Source organism: Podarcis bocagei (genome assembly GCF_964188305.1).
Source record: "Podarcis bocagei genome assembly, chromosome: 8".
Taxonomy (NCBI): domain Eukaryota; kingdom Metazoa; phylum Chordata; class Lepidosauria; order Squamata; family Lacertidae; genus Podarcis; species Podarcis bocagei.
Window position 1 is genome coordinate 60,313,940 of NC_138133.1, and position 19,737 is coordinate 60,333,676.

Genomic DNA, 19,737 nt, shown 5'->3' on the forward strand with positions numbered 1-19,737 from the left:
ATTACAACCCATTTCTTTTGGATTATGAACAAAAAAATTTTGGAGGCCCCATTGGCGAAAGTGCGCCTTAGGTTGCAACCTGTTTTGGTTTACAAACGGACTTCTGGAACAGATTATGGTTGTAAACCAAGGTGCCACTGTACTTGGAGTGCTGACCAACATGTACTTATTAGAATATGAGTAAAGAACTTCCCTGCGTAGAACTGTTCTTGAATAGAGTTTTCTCTGTGTAATCTGGAATGTTGCCTTTGCAAGCTTCCTGAGTCCATAGAGCAGGCACGGGGAAGCTATAGCTCTCCAGATGTATTTGGACAACAATTCCCATCATACCTGGCCATTGGCCGGGGTCAATGGAAGCTGGAGTCCAACAACATCTAAAGTGCCATAGGCTCTCCACCCCTCACTAATATAAACTGGCTCTCTACAGACATTATAATGAACCATGTATATTGAGTGACTGTACCTGTGATGCTGCCTCTTCAATGCATGTTCATTATCTTCAGATTGAAGAGGATAATCTCTCATTGTGTCAGTAGCTTTGCATCCTAATACATTTACTTTTGTTTGTAACCTTCACTTAGTGACATGATAGTAAAAACAATTATCACAAGCCGGCCAGTATTAAACATTTTTAAGTCCCATTAATTGTAGTGAGAGATATTTAATCCCAGCAGGGCTTGGAGGTTCTAAGTACTAAGCTGCATTTGTATGCACACAAGCTCCATACAGTGGGACTTACTTCCAAGTAGACCTCCATCAGATGGCTTTGGCTTCCTCGTGGCTAGTTACAAGACATACTTGCTATTCCATTTCTGATTCACAGGAATTGACTGTTGTTTAAAAAATGGCATTTGTTCCATTTGTTTGCTATAACAGAAGGTTCAGAAAGACGTTACTCTCCAGAGATGGAAACCAATGAGATTGAACGGCAGCAGTCACATGTTCAGGATTCATCACAAAATCGATTAAGGTCACATGCAGCATCTGATGATGGTGACAGAAATGAAGTCATAAGCAAACTACAAATGTGTAAGTCAATTTCATTTTTATCACCGGTTTCATTTTGTTCTTGGATTTTTCTAACACTGTGGGACACTGAAATAATAATGGCCACTTTCTCCCCCAGCTCAAATTGTTTCCTGTGAAGTACGGCTAAGGGACCAGTGCAAAGGAACAACTTGTAATAGGTAGGGCATCCTTCCAGTTTATCCAGAATCCATGGGATTACATGCATTTTTAAATTTCATTGTTTTTGCCATTATTCTCAGATCAAACTGTTTCCCCCCCTAGGTATGAATGTCCTGCTGGCTGTTTGGACAGCAGTGCCAAAGTTGTTGGAAGTGTACATTATGACATGGTAAAAATATTATAATTAACACTCACTGTAGCACTATTTGATTACATTGTTTTTATCTAGGAGGTTAGCTAATGCACATTATCATTGACAAAACATTATGTAAACAGAACTGAGTAAAAAGTAAGCTAAAATTGATAGAAATATCTGAGGATAACTGTTTGGTGAGATTTTACTCAGTATCTCATTTTGAGTTGGAGATTTAGTTAGCAACTCACGTAGAGAATTCACAAGTATAGTCAGACATACTGGGTCGTATCCAGTGTCTTTCACATTCAGAATAGACATGTTGAAATTGATTGACCTGATTAACTCAGGTCCATTGATTTCAATAGGGCTATTCTGAGTAGAACTTAGTTGGACACAACCTAATATATCTGGTATCATTTGCTAACTCATCTTTGATAGCATAAAACTGAAAATGACTAATAGATGACTGACTTGCAGTATGCCAGAATATAATAAAAACACAAGAGTTTGCTTTGAAGTAGAGGTGCTCCTTCTTTTGGAAATGTCATGGGGAAAATAATTGTTCGGGTATGGATCTTAATTTCTGTTTCTGTGTTTTTCTATCGTAGCAATCAAGCATTTGCAGAGCTGCAATACATTATGGCATCCTAGATAACGATGGTGGCTGGGTTGATGTTACCAGGCAAGGAAGAAGAAATTATTTCATTAAATCCTACAGAAATGGAGTTCAGTCAATTGGGTGAGTAGAAATACAAATATTCAGCCACAAATGTTGTAGGTAGGTCTCAGGTTTTTAATATATTAGCCTATAAGCATATATATATGCTTATAGGGAGCCCTGACCATTAGGTCCAGTCGTGACTGACTCTGGGGTTGCGGCGCTCATCTTGCTTTATTGGCTGAGGGAGCTAGCATTTGTCCGCAGACAGCTTCCGCGTCATGACTAAGCTGCTTCTGGCGAACCAGAGCAGCACACAGAAACGCCGTTTACCTTCCTGCCGGAGCGGTAACTATTTATCTACTTGCACTTTGATGTGCTTTCAAACTGCTAGGTTGGCAGGAGCAGGGACTGAGCAACGGGAGCTCACCCCGTTGCGGGGATTCGAAACGCCGATCTTCTGATCGGCAAGTCCTAGGCTCTGTGGTTTAACCCAATATATGGATATTGGTAATAATAGCTACGTTTCTGTTTTTATTGTAGCAAATACCAGTCTGCGAATTCCTTCACAGTCTCTAAAGTGACAGGTTAGCATTAATTTATATAATACAGCATTACTCGTTCATTAATGTATATGTTATTTATTAACATTTATTTGAGTATGCTTTTTAAAATTTCAGTGCAAGCTATCACTTGTGAAACAACTGTGGAACAATTATGCCCATTTTACAAGCCAGCCACACATTGCCCAAGGTAAGCTATTTAATTTTGTCTGTTGTTTAATTGCCATTCCTATCACAATGCAGGGGAAAGGCTATTACAAACCATATGGTGATGTTGAACTAGAAATATTAAAGTCATTAGACTTCCTTATATATTGAACTTCAGGCTGCTGACATTATACTGGACCTTATGAATATAAGTTCATACACTGAGGGTGCAGATGGGGGCCACTATGCCAATCCTGGAACAGGCATATTTATTTTCCTTCCCATTAAAACATTTTTTATGGGGAGAAATGGAAAGGGAAAAGGGGGAAAAAAGGAAAAGGAGCCTGGCAGGGCTTTGGATTTGGCCATTTGCTCACCACAACCACTCCTTATGTTGACTAAGTCAGATTGCTCTGTAGTTGATACTTAGGTGGAACTCTCTGAGCCCCCATTCATAAAAATGAGCTTCTTTATTCACACAGCAAGTTCTGTGTGCACACTGAAGCATGTACAAGTACTATGAACTGAAGGCAAAGCCAGAATTGTTGGGAAATCCTCAAGCAGTCCATAGTGTAAAAAGCCCATATGACCAAGAGAACAGGAAATATAATAGAACAAAGCAATGCATGAACGTAAAACTGTTCCATTATGTGTGCTTTTCATTGGATGAAATGATCAAAAATTTGTACTTTACATGTGAAAAAGTTATAATTGTCTATGTTTTTATTTTATTTTCTATTTTCAAGACTCTATTGTCCTCACAATTGCATGCAGGCAAATCCACACTATGCTCGAGTGATAGGATCAAGAATTTATTCTGATGTAAGTAAGATAACATATTTCTAAATCTGGAGTGTAAAATAATTGCATTTATACAATTATTTATTATTTATTTATACTAGCTTAGCAGGTGGGAAATTGAATCATTAAAAATATGTGGCTTCATTTCCAGTTTAGATCCATTGATATACATTGATTCTCTGATTTAATTTTTTAGTTCAAACAGACACTATGTTTACAAAACTGCTTGTTGTCTGTTTTATCCACTTGAACCAGTGGTACCTCAGGTTACATACACTTCAGGTTACATACGCTTCAGGTTACACACTCCGCTAACCCAGAAATAGTGCTTCAGGTTAAGAACTTTGCTTCAGGATGAGAACAGAAATCGTGCTCTGGCGGCGTGGCGGCAGCAGGAGGCCCCATTAGCTAAAATGGTGCTTCAGGTTAAGAACAGTTTCAGGTTAAGAACGGACCTCCGGAACGAATTAAGTACTTAACCCGAAGTACCACTGTAGATACATACAGTTCAGATATATTCAGTTTCTTTCCAGTCACAGGATACTTTTACACATACCGCATCCATGTGGTAAACCCTAACAATTAAAACCTATTTCAGGATGCCACATGGCCGCAATACATATTTTGTGCTAGGAAAGATCTGAAATTGTCAAGAGGAATGTTGAACTGCAAACAGAAAGTAGACCACACAACACAAGCGGACTAAGAAAAGCCAAAGCAGGAAAGGTTTCACTGACTGGCTGTTCTCCTCAGCTGACTGTGGCTCCATTCATACACTTACATGTCTCAGTTGCTGTTGGCATCCGTCTCCCTTGGGAGACAATGGGGGAGTGCGCCTTTGGGGGTAGAGCCAAACTATTGGAAGGTTACACCACCTGCTGTGGCTCTAGAGACAGAAGTGGAAGAGACATGTTTTGCTGCAGCCAGGGCAGATGAAGGTGTCCAGTTGTGCTGCTGCAGATGCACCTTGGCGTTTCTTCTCTCTGCACTCCTCCCAGCCATCATTTCTGACCTTTAAAGCCCTAAGTGGCCTTGGTCCAGTTTACCTGAAGAAGCATCTCCACCTCCATCGTTCTGCCCAGACACTGAGGTCCAGAGCCGAGGGCCTTCTGGTGGTTCCCTCGCTGCAAGAAGCCAAGTTACAGGGAACCAGGCAGAGGGCCTTCTCTGTAGTGGCACCCTGTAGAACACCCTCCCACTAGATGTCAAAGAAAAAAACAACTACCAGACTTTTAGAAGACATCTGAAGGCAGCCCTGTTTAGGGAAGCTTTTAATGTTTAATAGACTATTGTATTTTAATATTTTGTTGGAAGCCAGATGGGCGGGGTATAAATAAATTATTATTATTATTATTATTATTATTATTATTATTATTATTATTATTATTCTACTCTGGTCATTGCTATGGATACACGACTTAACTGTCTGTCTCCAGGCACTGCAGTTGCCTGCAAGGGATTCGCACATGGTGGGGTTGATGTTACATATCATGTTTGCAGACATCTTTGAACATAGAGTTGTCCTGGTGCCGTAAGCCAGCTCCCCGTAGAGAACGTCCTTGGGAAACTTCCCGTCTTCCATTCTGTGGACATGACCAAGCCAGCATAGATGTCACTGGAACAGGAGTCTCAGTAGTGACTGGCTATATCACTACGCAGTACCCTCCAGATGTTTTGGATTACAGCTTCCATCAGCTCCAGCCAATATGATAGAAGTTGTAGACCAAACTATGCTGAGGGCATCATGTTGGGGAAGGAATGAGGCACAACCAGCAGTCTTATAAGCTAGAAATGGTTGCTGCCAAATTCATGTTTCCGTGGCTCACTTTTATTGCTTTTACCATCACTTGTTTGTTAGAAAATACTCTGGCAATATTGTTTTATTCAGTACTTGTCAAGTAATGATGAAAGCCAGAAATGTGATCATGCCCTTCTGCTGGTGACTGCAGTCGTGTACGATTTCAACTATGCTGACAATCTGATTGCCATTTGAATTATATACACACATCTCTCCTCATATATTTGAGAGCACATTGATAACTTTCTACAGCAGAATAGGTAAAATTCCCAGGAATTCCATCTGTCATCAATAATAAATATCTATGTAAATAAAGGCTTGAAAGATCCTTTTATAAGTGTTTAACATGCCTTTGCAGACTGATTCTATGCTGTTGTAAGTATCTGGAATTTTGCTGAGTAGCGAAAGAAGGAAAATGATTAAGCAGCTCGGTATTCAGATTCTGTGACCTGTTAAATGCTGATGAATGCCAAAGGGTTCACAGCACAGCAATAAAACAAGGCCTTGTAATACTATATGAAATGTTCATGCTAACTTTTAAAGTACTTTAGACAGTCTTATTTATGCATGGGGCTGTACTGCAACCCAGTAAGACTATGGCCAATATATATATATAATTGCTTAGTAAAGTGTGTTAAATGCAGACTATGAGTTACCCAGTACCTTTCATAGTTACCAATGCATGGTCATTTCATCTTTATTAAAACTACATTTCCCCCAAAGAAAATGATGGTGAATACCCTGGTGCTACATAAACCACAAAAGAGAGAGAGAGATAAAAGTTCCGTCACTTGATTTGCAATTTTTCTTTTTTTAAAAAACCCTTCTATTTTAATTTTCTTAGGCATCTAGTATCTGCCGGACAGCTATACATGCTGGAGTGATTCGGAATGAAGGGGGCTTTGTTGACGTTATGCCAGTGGATAAAAGAAGGATGTATACTGCTTCATTTCAAAATGGGATTTTTTCAGAAAGGTACAGAGTGTGACTTTGAAGACCAGTGTTTACTATCTACATGCACACACCTGCCATTCTTTGCAATCCTACGTTAATCCTGGAATAGTTGTGTTCTACTTAATGCTAATTAACCAGACGTGAGTTGTATAACAATGGCAATTGCCAGGGAGAAGCAGCTGCCTGTTTCCCGTAAGCTCAAATCATAACCCTAAAAGCTGCTTATGAATAAAAACAACTCTTTTGTTGTTGATCCAGTAGCAAATACCATAGTAGCTGATAAGAAAGTTGCATTGAGTTTCTTCAGGATTTTCAGGTTTGCTTCTGCCTAAGTATACATGTTTATATCCACAATTTATCAGCAAAATCCTGTCAACATTAAGCATGTGCAATCTCATTTAATTCAGTGATAGAGTTGGCATTTAAAAGCAGAAGTGTTTCACTTTGTATTGTGCCCTAATTATTTAGTGTAGGTAGCTAAGTTTTCTTACACAGGAGGATTTCAACCTCCACCTCCCCAAATAGCTGTGTACTGTAAATAATCACTATATATATATATATATATATATATATATATATATATATATATATGAGAGAGATATGCAAAGGTATAGAGAAGATATATTTGTTGGCATGGAGAAATAAACAACAAAATAAGTTTTACTAAATTTGTAAAATTGCAAAAGAGCATGATAGAACTATCCCAATTCCCTAGTGCAGATGGCTTGAGTGGTGGTGGTGGTGGTTAGGATAGTGTGCAATTGCCTATCCATTGGATTTCATTGCTGGAGAGGAATCTACTGGTGGGGAGGTTCCGGCTCTGTGGGCAGAAGCCAGTGTGGTGTAGTGGTTAAGAGCGGTAGTCTCGTAATCTGGTGAACCAGGTTTGCATCCCTGCTCCTCCACATGCAACTGCTGAGTGACCTTGGGCTAGTCACACTTCTTTGAAGTCTCTCAGCCCCACTCACCTCACAGAGTGTTTGTTGTGGGGGAGGAAAGGAAAGGAGGTTGTTAGCCGCTTTGAGACTCCTTAGGGTAGTGATAAAGCAGTATATCAAATCCAAACTCCTCCTCCTGTAGGAAGCCCCTAAATGAGCTGGACCAGTGCCTTGTGGATTTCCCAAGGGATCCAATCTTTCTTTTCTCTGCTATGCCAGCCTTGTTTGGTAAATTGTAAATATAATGACAAAATCTGCAATCCCACCTTCTGCCCGGGCTGGCATGAGCTAGCTGGGCTCAGCATATGGCAAAGATCCATCCCTGGTGGCTTTCCAACCTGAGGACATTAGGCCTACTCTGCCCATGTCATAAAATGTGTGTCAGGATTTCTGATCCTAGTAGTTGTTTTGATAGCGCTAAGCTATTGAATTGTATCACAATTTTACATGCTGTCAGGCATGGGTCTGTAATAACCTTGAACACAAGATTGACCTGGTGTGTGTGTGTGTGTGTGTGTGTTTTGCTGGAAGGGCAGCACTTATTGAGAACTAGATGTTTTACTTCAGCAGACAGTATTGAGCATTTGGAAGTACAGATGGAAGTACAGATAGAAATTTCTGAATGTCTATTTGCACATCTGATGGTGGGAGGACCAGGGCTTCTGCAGATGGCTTAAATGTATGGGTAGATTTATCTCTAAAACACAAACTAAGCTATATGAAATGTTACTACTTTTTTCCCTTCTGTAGTTTACAGAATCCTCCAGGAGGCAAGGCATTCAGAGTGTTTGCTGTGGTTTGAAGGTAACAAGTAAACTGTAAAAACAAAATCTAAATACAGTGCTTGGAAGAAGAGAAAGAAAATGCCATCTAATTTCCTTCCTCAAGTTTGTATAAAGATGTAATATTGCTGTACAGAATATATTTACTGTTTTCTGACTGAAAAGCGGTTTAACTGCATGTAAATCTTAATGGGGGAAAATCTGTAAAGTTAAACATGGGAAAATGCATATGAAAAACTATGATGATAAATAACTTGTTTTGAATCCTGTGTTAAATATTGCTATATTTTCTTAGCATTTATTCCTATGCAATTCGTTTGAAGCTCATAAATGTTCCACAATTTAAAAACAAAACAAAACTGAATACATTATTATTATTATTATTATTATGGTGTTTATTATTATTATTATGGTGTTTTATGTATGCCACTAACATTAAGTGTAAAGGTATATCTATGATAGATCTTATATCCACTGTATATATCATTTTTCATTGCTTAAAATTGGAAAAAAATAACTAATTCCCTAAAGCAAGCAGTGAACATATATTATTGCAGAAACACACAAAGTCAAAAGAATGAGATATTTTGCCATTTTTACACTTTTCTGTTTTGATCCAACTTTTTAAAATGCCAGTTAAAACAAATCCTGGTTGAGAGCAGTATATTTTTAAAAATATAATAACTGTCTTGTTTTTGTATCGTGTTGGTAATTCAATTTTTATTTTTTTTTTAAAAAAAGCAGGATCAGATGCAACCAGCTTGGTACAAGCAGTTGTTTACATAATGATATGTAAAAGTAGGGCAGCAGCAACATCAGGTCTGCATGAGTACACTGGCAGAGTCAATTTAGCACTCTCACAGGTGCACACAAGGACCTTTCACCTCTCTGTCACCCTGTCCCAGCTCCATAAGCATTGCCCCATGACTCCTGTTAAAAACTAAGAGTTTTAAATCCTACAATCATGTCAAGCATTGGTGAGACTGACATTTGAGTAAACCCTTAGAACTGGGTTTAAGACAGACTATATACGGTACTTTACTGTGTATAGGACGCCCCCATGTAAAAGGCGTTCGCTTTTTGGGGGGACTCCATATAGAGAAAATGGGGGGAGATTGCCCACAGTTGCTGAGCTTTTTTCGGTGGGGATTGCCCAGACTTGTAGAGCTTTTGTGGGGGTGAGGGTTTGCCGAAATTTGCTCACCTGCAGGAACGCAACAGCCAATCGCATGCACATCAAGGACGCCACCAATCGTCTGCACGATCACTGAAAGCAAGCACCAATCGCCAGTCCAATTGCTGCAGCAGCCAATAGCCAGCAGACCTTGCAGCACCCACCAATCACCTGCAAAAATGCAGCAGACATTATCCTGCTTGCGGCAGCCACCAATCGCCCGTCACACCTCTCCACTATCCGTGTATTAGATGACCCCAAGTCTTTAGCATAATATTTTAATAAAATAACCTAGTCTTATACACGGAAAAATACCATAGTTCATTTGGGCTCCAGTAAATCAGCTCCCAGAAATACAATAGACATAGAATCACAGAACCAAAAAGCTCTAAGGAAACACAAGTGTCACCCTTCTTGCAACTCCCTGCAATGCAGGAATCTTTTCACCCAGCTTAGAGCTTTTTACCCAACCCTGAGATTAAGATGCTCTACCAAACTGAGCTCTCACTAGGCACAAGGTTGTTTGTAAGACTGACACCCCATACTACATAAACTGTCCTGTATAGTACTTGTAAATGGTGAAACTGCAGAATAACGGAATTTGTAACATAGGCTCTAATACTTTTAATTTCTTCATCTGATGCATATTCCTGCAGGGCGGGACACAGTGCCAAAGATTACTCTCACATTATTTCACCATTTCATTTGATCTCATTTATGGTAGATAGCCCTGTGCATTACATCTGCCCTATTGTGGTATACTAGAGAAATTATATAATGGTGACATTATCGAGCTTTCTATGAAAAGTGTATTGTGTAAGACTGTAAAACTGATAAATAGTTTTTTCCTGTTATTTTTTTATCTTTATAGTTGTGGACTTTCTTTCGAAATGCCATTGGTAGCGATATTCTTCATACATGCATCACAGTATTATTTTGTTCAGCTACATGTACTACCTCATGTAGTTAGGCAAACTTTTTTTGAATAAAAAGTCTACTAAATGAAATGACAGTAAAATTGTGGTTCTTTTTATAATGCTAAAGAAATATGTTTTTGGCATATCACATTTGCTCATTATAGAGATTAAAGCAGACCTAGGGTCTCTTTGAAAGAGTCCTCCATTTGACGATCACCCTGTCAGAGTCTTCCTCGCTATGCTGAAATTATAGCGTTTCCATTTAGTTTAGAGTAAATATTTCTAAATCAGTACATATAAATCAGCACATGCAAATGTTTTTTTGTGATGCATTTACCCTTTTTGCCTGATGCATATGTGACCACACCAAACAGTGCATATACTATGAATACAGGAAGTCTCAGATTCAGTCTTTAGTACCTCCAGTTAGAAGATCATGAGTAGGAAAGACCTCGGAACCTGAAACTCTGGGGTGCTCCTGCTATTCCAGGCAGACATTACCTGGCTGAGCACATTAACACTGACTATAGAAGGTAGCTGTTCTTGCTTTTTTTTTCTTTTTACTTATTTTTAATAGGAATTAAAAATAAGCAAATCACTAGTCCCAAATACCATTCAGCCAAGAGCACACATGTGAAATTGCAAACATAATGCCAGCAGTGGAGGAAACCGATCAGGCACCTGGGGCGGCACGCCCAGGACTGGGAGGGGCGGGGCGAGGGCAGGGTGAGCCGCCCATAGGGGTGGGGTGCACCACGGGGCCTCTGGAGTCTTTCTGCCTCCTCCCACTCAGCCACCCTACAGCTGGGGGGGGGGGGGGAGGCAGCGGGCATACCATTTGGGCAGCATGGAGCCTGCACACACCCAAGCCACTGTCTCTCTCCCTGGAGAGACGTGTGGCTTGGGAACACTGCAGGCCCCGCGGTGAGTGCCACCCGGCATTTTGTCATCCCCCTCAGTGGTGACACCCAGGGTGGACCGCACCCGCCGCACTCCCTTTCTTACGCCCCTGCATATTGCAGCCACTGAGGTCCTGTAAACACTTCGCTGACCCATCTGTGAAGAAACATCAAATGCATTGCTCTCCCCAGCAACCCTGGAGATGCATTTGGGAGGGCCTTCCCCATTTTATGGGGTTCGTGGTAGGGGTGTGGGTGTTAGGTTGTGGCGAACATATCAGGCGACACAGCGATTCTTCAAACAGCGCTTCTTTATTCTGAGGCCAGAACTGAACTGAACTGAAGGGCTCAGTCAGCCTGCATATATAGAGCTCCAGTACCTTGTTACTGTAACAACTTTCTAAAACTATCCAATCACTGAACGTCACTTTCAATCCTTCATTTGCATAACTATCTACAGTATCCCCCTGCTGGCCCAGGGTGAGAACTTCAGTACATAACAGTGGGGAAGATTTTGCCCTCAGTTCAACAATGTCACAAAGCACAGCACTTTCCTTTCTCCATAGGACAAATGGCAACCAGTTATTTACAGGAGAAAAAGTAAAAGGATGCACTCAGAAATGCATTGAGGTAGAGTTGAAACCTGCTTCCTGACTGCTTATCCGCCATTGAAAAAGAAGCTTCTTTTGAATTATGACTCCGCTCTGTTTCACAGTAGTGTATGATAGGATATTGTCAAGTCATGAGAGGAGTGGCCAGCATGGTGCTGAATGCAGCATGTCTGAATGCAGCTCCCATTGTCCCTGACCATTGACTATACTGGTGGGACTGGTGGCAACTGTTAACGACATCTGTTGGCTATGCCTGATCTAGAACGATTATCACAGAGCAATTCAGAGAAGAGCAGTGCTTTGAACTCTGGCTTATCAAATTCCATTCTAGCACACCACTAGAGTCCACAGTCTATTATCGTGTCTAAAAAATACAGTCTATCTGAGAATGAGATTGGTCAGTTCCACTAAATAAAACTTGCCTCTTAGACTGCAGAGTCTTTGTTCCTTCTTTGTCAAAATCCATCTGTTTCTTGTTTTATTTTTATTTGTTCTGGAAGCCTTTGCCTTCTGAATAAGCAATTCTATTCTTGTTTCAGGGCAGCTCCAAAACCTTTTGGGCAACAGGCAGTATTAAGTACAGAAACAGAGAGGCGATTTATTTATTTATATGTAATAAAATTTGCATAAAAGCTTAGGGGTTTCTTCTTCTTCTTCTTCCATAAAAGCTTATTTTCCAATTCTGGATTAAAACCATTTGAAGCACACAAAGGACTGCATTGTGAGATCTGATTTAATACTTGCTGTGCTGGGGGTGATATGCCTACCCTGGCACAGCTATAACGGATCCAAGAGCTAAAGAAATGGCTTAGCAAAATACTCTGATCCTCTCTCATTCATCTAGAATGAATTATGGGCTAAATTAGATGCTCTGTGTATGTGTGTGTGGTTTAACGAAACACTTATTTTTGCAGTAGGGCAAAAATATATCTTTAACCATTAGCATCAAGCTAATGGTTATCAAAGCGTGGTAACACAGGAAACTGTTTTATAGAAGGTGAGATTATTTGTCCATCTAGCCCAGTATTATCTCCTATTATAATGTCTCTCCAGAGTTTCAGGGAGAGAGGGTCTTCCCCAGCCATTTAATCTGAAATGCCAGGATTGAACATGGGACCTTCTGTGCAACAGCACTAAGCTACAGCACTTGCCCCAAAATTTAACTACTGCAAACAGAACTGCATTCTGACCTTCAGTGTGGAAGCTATCCAGTTAGAATTAATTATAGGCATCATTGTTAAATCGATTTAAAGTCAAAGTTTCTTATTGGTGCATCTGCTAATGCCCAACAGTCAGAATGGTAATTAAGCCTGAAGGGATTTCCATTTGGAACACAAAAAAGCCCCTGAAGATGTAGCATTTAAGAATCATAAAACAGACAGACACGTTAATTGATGTACGAAGCCAATTTACCTCACATAGTCTTTATCAGACTGAGCCCACAGAGGTCTGAACTCCTTGGAGGAAGAAGAACATAAACAAAATAATCAAGTAAACCAATCCTTTTGGATGAGATGTGCCAGCCTTTTTGTGATTGTATGGCATACTGTCACAACTTTCTTTGCTGTTCATGGCAGCCATTTTGTGCTGGCACTCACAACACTTTTATCAAGATATGAATATCAGCATATCTCTCTCTCTCTCTCTCTCTCTCTCTCTCTCTCTCTCTCTCTCTCTCTCTCTCAAATACACACACACCATAAGTGTATTTTTTGCTAGATGACTACTGGCACATGAGTGATGAAAAAGAATTGAAGGGTAAAGAATTTAGCTGAGTGGCAATGAGACACCAGTGGAAAGTGGACTGAAAACATTGGGAATGCTGAATTGGGCATAAGATAAACCTAATGTAGCATCATTTTACGTAGAAAGGGTGGGTTGTTCCTTGGATTATGGAACAAAGCTAAAACCTGCACCAGCATCAATGAATAAGTCAAAGCACTGCTTCCTTCTTTTCCAGTTGTTTGCAGCCTATTTGGAGAGATCCAATGTGGGGGAATCTACAGACATATAAAACCATTCTGAAAATGTTTTTCTCTTTTTAAAAAAGCTTTTTTAAAAAATACATTGAATTTTCCATGAGGCTCACCATCTAAAGTCACATTGCGTATTGCACCTAAAACTCACTTAAAACGTTTTATTTGCAGCTGTATAGCTGAGTTCTGTGTCCAGGACTCCAAGCAGTTCTATACTTCCTTCTCCCTCTTTCAGTTTCACAATCAACCTGTATTGAATCCCACTTCAATAGTACCATGTGTTTTTCTCTGAATTACAGAACAAATCTAGAATGGAGAACTAACAGTATGTGTGACTTAATACAAGAGACCTCCATCATGTTTACCCTCTCAGTTTGTTGTAGTTCACTTTCCGTCTTCACTCCTTGTTCCTTCCAGCCCATTTCTTAAGGAAGCCTCACCCTCACAAAGGGAACCCAGGGAACACATTTTAATCAAGGAATTCTGCTTTGCCTTTGAGAGTTTCCTCCTTGTGTGTTCTCCTCTCTAGGCTCCATTTTTCACCAGCAAAATACTGTATCCTTAATCTCTGCCATCTCTCCTGTTGCTTCTGTATCCTTAATGGATGGCTGCCAAAAATCACAAAGCATCAGTGGCCTGACAGCCAAAGAAGTAAATTCATCAGGATGCAGAGAATTTTGCATAACTATTCAGAAACAAAATGCTGCTTCTCTATAAAAAGCAAACAAAAGTACCCTACTGAAAAGAGGAGAAGCATTTGGGAGAGAGGGGAGTCATGGTTATTGTTTTTCATGGAAAGGTCTCTTGATGCCCTTGATCAAAAAAAGCTTTCATTCCCTCCTGGAACCAGTTCCATGAATGGCATATGAAACACCTTCATCCCATTTAAGGCTTAGTTTAAATTGTCACCCTTTTCTTTCTATCCCCCAAGACACTGCTTCATTTTTATTTTACTTTGACATGTAAGCAACCCAATTTACCTTAGATATTGGCTCTTTGGCAATCACGGGGAAAATATCATCTAACTACACACACTTTGTGTAAACAGCAAAAATAGCTTTCTTAATGTGCGTAGTAAAAGTAAATAAGTATCTTCCAACATAAGCAAACCAGTTTGCCAGCAAAGCCAGATAACTCCCCAATAAGGTTTCTTAAGGGGGGAAAAAGAGTTGCCTTTATAATAAACTGTATAAAAGCTGAAGTCTTTTGCAGATTTTAAAAATAAGTCTGATGTTACAGTAAAAACAGTATGGGTTGTTAGAATTAAAATGTCTTATGCAAGCAAAAGAATTGGACATGTCCTGACTTTACTCCTTAGTAAAGTGAAAAATGTTAGCAGATTAGTGATATATATATATATATATATATATATATATATATATATATATATGCAGGTTTTGGTGTCTTCGGGTGTCTTCCCGTGTAAGAGTTTGGGTGTCTAGGCGACGTTTCGACGAGGTGAGTGAGACCTCGTCGAAACGTCGCCTAGACACCCAAACTCTTACACGGGAAGACACCCGAAGACACCAAAACCTGCATTCCTGTACCCGTGAAAATCTACGAAAGCATATATATATATATATATATATATATATATATATATATATATATCTCATAGCACTTTGTTTTTTAAACAAATTGATTGCTGTGTTAAAATTTTGAGGCAAATAATGTTAAAATAAGAACTGCTGCAAAACTGTCCTGTTGATGACCCTAGGAAATGAAGAAGGTGGAGATGAGAACATGAAGTGGCATAAAAGATTGAACCAAAGATACATCTAGATATACTACTATCTGTCCTTAGGTACAGGGATTCAGAACTGTACAGCTTTTAAAAATGGATACTACAGTATCAGCCATCACCCAAAGTTTAATTAAATTCCTTCTTTCTTTTGTTACTAGAAAGTCAAGACATTCAGTGAAGTTGACTTGCATTAGTTGACCACAGACAAAATGGTGCCCTTGTACCCATGGATGGACTTTTGACCCAGCCAATGCATCTGCTAGTGGGAAGGAAGGGAAAGTAATTTTTACTAATTTCCCTTCTCTTCTGCAGTTCCCAGCACTCCCCAGATTGTGGCTCCAGAGAGTTGGGGGAGGGTGAAAGATGGCGAGGAGCACAATAGGGGTGATCAGCAAAAATTGCATTTCCTTCTCTTTCATTAACAGGGGTTTCCAAAGGACCAAAAGTCATTTCACAAACACCAGGTACCTCTTGGATTCCACCCAATAAGTTATTCACACATAGTAAAAGTATGGACTTTGGTTCCACTATTGCTCAGTCTGCATGGCAACAGTAAACTTTTCAGATTGTGCAGTATTGGTAGACTGTGACAGAAATGCTTCAAGTGTCCTATAACACTTTACTGGGAGCAAATCCCATTAAACTCCATGGGTCTTCTTTAATGAGGGATTCCATCAGCAACTTAGAAGCCATGTTGATATTATGGTCTTTTCGTATGTTATTCTTTTATAATTATTCTAGTAAATGTGAGGAACAATCATTACATCAGCCCAGTTTGCACACAACACTAAACCATACATTTTTTGTGAATACATGAGCATGCAGGCTACTAGAAAGGAGACTGTAGCCACTTTGCTCCTCTCCTGGTCTTGCTGCTATTGTGCTGCTGTGAGCTAAGCCATGGTTTGGCTTAGCATGCCATGGTTTGCTTCCTCCGGACAAACTACAAGGGCTAAGTCAAAGAACAAACTTATGGAAAGCTAAAGTTATTGAATGCTCTTAGGCTGGCATACAGAACACATATTTAAGCCCCTTCCCAAAGAATTATGGAACCCATAGTTGGTTAAATGCGCTGAGAACTGTAGCTGAAGGAGCGTCTCCACCCCCATCTTTCTGCCTGGACGCTGAGGTCCAGTGCCGAGGGCCTTCTGGCGGTTCCCTCATTGCGAGAAGCAAAGCTACAGGGAACCAGGCAGAGGGCCTTCTCGGTAGTGGCGCCCGCCCTGTGGAACGCCCTCCCATCAGATGTCAAAGCGATAAACAACTACCTGACATTCAGAAAACATCTTAAGGCAGCCCTGTTCAGGGAAGTTTTTAAAGTGTGACATTTTAGTGTATTTTTGGTCTCTGTGGAAGCCGCCCAGAGTGGCTGGGGAAACCCAGCCAGATGGGCGGGGTACAAATAATAAATTCTTCTTCTTCTTCTTCTTCTTCTTCTTCTTCTTCTTCTTCTTCTTCTTCTTCTTCTTCTTCTTCTTCTTCTCCTCCTCCTCCTCCTCCTCCTCCTCCTCCTCCTCCTTCTTCTTCTTCTTCTTCTTCTTCTTCTTCTTCTTCTTCTTCTTCTTCTTCTTCTTCTTCTTCTAGCTCAGTGAGGGGATAAACTAGAGTGCTTTAAATGGATGGTGTGTACGCAATTTTAGTGTGCACAGAAGTCAGGTACAATAATCAAGTAGTATGAATCAAAATATTGCCAGGTTAATTCTTCCAGATACCTGGATAATGTCAGCGCAAAGGTGTTGGAGCTGAGTTACGTTCTAGGAAGTGGTTGTTGCTTGTGCCCTACACTAAATTACTGACAGAAGGAGGACATTTCTCTAGCACCCAGAGAGGCCACCAGGAAGCTCTATGAGCTCAAGTCACATTGCAGGAATGACGTTGATAACTCTTCACAACATCTACTTCCCACCGGCAACCCCTTTAGCCAACAATTTTATACCCTTGAAAGCACTATTCAACTCTTTCTTACAAGGTAAAGTCACAGTAAGTAAGGTTTAAGCTGCTACAGTATACAACTTTTAGCAGGATTAGATTCCTCCCCCCAACTAGCTCCCTGTATTTATGAATTCATGAGCTCTGGAGATGATCCAGCTTTATTTTCCAACTTGTGACATGGTGCCTGGTCTCTGATCTGTACAGAAATGGGATCAAGGTGCAGGCATGCTGATTTGTTTACATTCCAATGAGAGTAAAAGGGCCCAGACTGAGACAGCACTAACTCTCTCTAAGTATGTTTTAATAAGGGTTTATTTCATATTAACTCTGGTCATTGACCTTAGCAGTGGAAAATATAGGTGTAATTAGGTGCTCAAGCATCATTCAGGAAAAAGAGAGCGAGCAAGCAAGCATCTGATTTAAACAGTGGCCTTCCCTTTCATACTTTAATGTATCTGGGATGAAATTTGGGTTAAGGGAATACATTAAAGAAATTGTGCTTTCAGAGGACTTTTTCTTTCCTACCTTCTCTCTCTGGTCTTTTAAACTGCTAGGGTAATTCCCCTTGGATTCTTTGCAGGAGCACAAATTGTGCTCAGATGACAGCACACCTGAGGTTCCACGTTCTTCAAGGATACTTTTATTTATTTAACTTTATAAAAAGCATTTTTATACCTCCCTTTCACCATAACAAGGATCCCCCAAGGTGGTTTGCAAGAAGATGACCCCCTGTCACTTTAACAAGAACAGAATTACAGTATCAAAAATCAAGACGAGCAGAGCTGAAACCTTCGACCTCAAATTATGAACCTTTAAAAGCCAATAAAAATATTTCTGCTGCCCACATAAAAGTCATCATGGATGAGGCCACTCTAACCTCCCAAAGGAGGGATTTCCATAGCATGGTGCTGTCACAGAAAAGGCCCTGTCCCCCATTCCCACTAGCTGAATCCATTTTAAGTGATGAGATATACAACAGGGCTTTGGGAAATGATCTCAGTTTAAAGCCATGTTCATAGGAGGATGGGGTCTTTCCAATATTCTGGATTTAAATTGTTTAGGGCAGGGTGGAGATGTTCCAGCACACAGGTGAAAATTGGCCCATCATGTCTCCTCATTTGGCCTGTAAGGTTATTTTCAGGAAGCCACACTTACCTGTTTTATACCTGATGTCAGGTGTGGGGCGGGGATTGTTCAAAGGAACAATCAGGATGTTAATGTGGGCTCCCTATTGCTCCTCTGCTCCAACCCACCCATCTTCTGGAAGCCACTTCTCCCTCCCATCAGTGTTCTGAAGCCCCAATTATTAGGACTAGCACAAAGCTTTTAAGCAACCACCCAGATGCTCCTTCAAATGAGTTTTGTCCTCTTTTGTGATGATGCATAAGGACATACCTTGACTTGGGTGCTGAACTCTTTTGTTCTCACCAAACCTTTAGTCCCTAACTCCCAGCTCTAGTGGATAATGGCTTATGCCTAAACTTGAGATCATGTGATTGACCTTGTTTCCTGCTACTTCTGGTTGTTGTGGGAAGGCTTTTTTAAAAACAAAGAAAGTATGGACGTGCCTGCAAGCCATAGGGGTCTCTTCTGTTTTTGACTATTGGTATCAACCAGATCCATACCTGGGATACCCACTTTAGTAATAAAGGAAGCGTTGACATGAAAACCCATTTAATGATCAGATTGACAATCGTGAAGAAAATATATTCAGTATTTGGGCCTATTCCTTGTTGGGCCTCAGTTATTATACTGTCCTGTGCAGCTGTTCTTGTACATTACAAATCATGTATTAGATGCTCTTGAGAAAAATATCCCAAATTTTCCTTTTAATTTGGCTAAGGGGCATGTTTCTGTATGAGACACGATTGGTTCAAAGTTCATTAGCTCTAACCTCCCTCAAGCAGTTGCTTATTCATCTAGTTTGGCTTATTCATCTAGCTGGAGAAAATGAAGCACATGAAGGAACATATTTACACAAAGCCTGATTTGGTAGAAATAATAATAATAATTTAGGCCCTAGGTGTTCAATAAAAGCCAAGTCCTACAAACATTAAGTGAATATTTAGATTTCAAGTTTCCGTAGTATAGTGTGGATCCCTTACAATTATGGCTGGAAAGGAACCACCTTTTCACTGGTTTCAAAATCCAACGTTCTACTTAAAAGTCTGGAAAATAAATAGAACTATATGGAAAGCAGCTTGAGTAGTCAAAAATGAAAAAAGAGGGGTGTTGTTCTCCTTTAGAAATATCATCATAGTCACTGAATGCCAGGGCCAGGACCCAATGGCAGTAGATCCAGTGCAGAGGCAAACATGGTTATTTGATTCACACCCTCCTGAGACCTCAAATAGGCAGTGAACTTGTCACACTGCTGCAATCATCTCTACGTATGTATCTTTTGTTCATTATGCAAAATATACAAGGTCTAACTCTCTAATGTTACAGAGGATGAAATTGTTAATTCAGTCCTTGGACTGCTTGCTTGCTGAACATTTATAGACTGCTTAATAATAATA

General features: G+C 40.2%; 1 protein-coding gene across 1 annotated transcript in view; it reads left to right on the forward strand.

The window, feature by feature from the left end:
* The window catches only part of CRISPLD1 (cysteine rich secretory protein LCCL domain containing 1), a 28,376-nt gene extending 18,230 nt beyond the window's left edge, over nt 1-10,146 (forward strand). Inside the window, exons 7-15 of the mRNA XM_081204775.1 lie at nt 877-1,029; nt 1,127-1,187; nt 1,291-1,357; nt 1,933-2,063; nt 2,526-2,569; nt 2,663-2,735; nt 3,439-3,514; nt 6,136-6,266; nt 7,934-10,146. Of these exons, the coding sequence (XP_081060901.1) occupies nt 877-1,029; nt 1,127-1,187; nt 1,291-1,357; nt 1,933-2,063; nt 2,526-2,569; nt 2,663-2,735; nt 3,439-3,514; nt 6,136-6,266; nt 7,934-7,985 (788 nt within the window). The 3' untranslated portion in view covers nt 7,986-10,146. The remainder of the gene's footprint in view (nt 1-876; nt 1,030-1,126; nt 1,188-1,290; nt 1,358-1,932; nt 2,064-2,525; nt 2,570-2,662; nt 2,736-3,438; nt 3,515-6,135; nt 6,267-7,933) is intronic.
* The last annotated feature ends 9,591 nt before the right edge of the window (nt 10,147-19,737 follow it).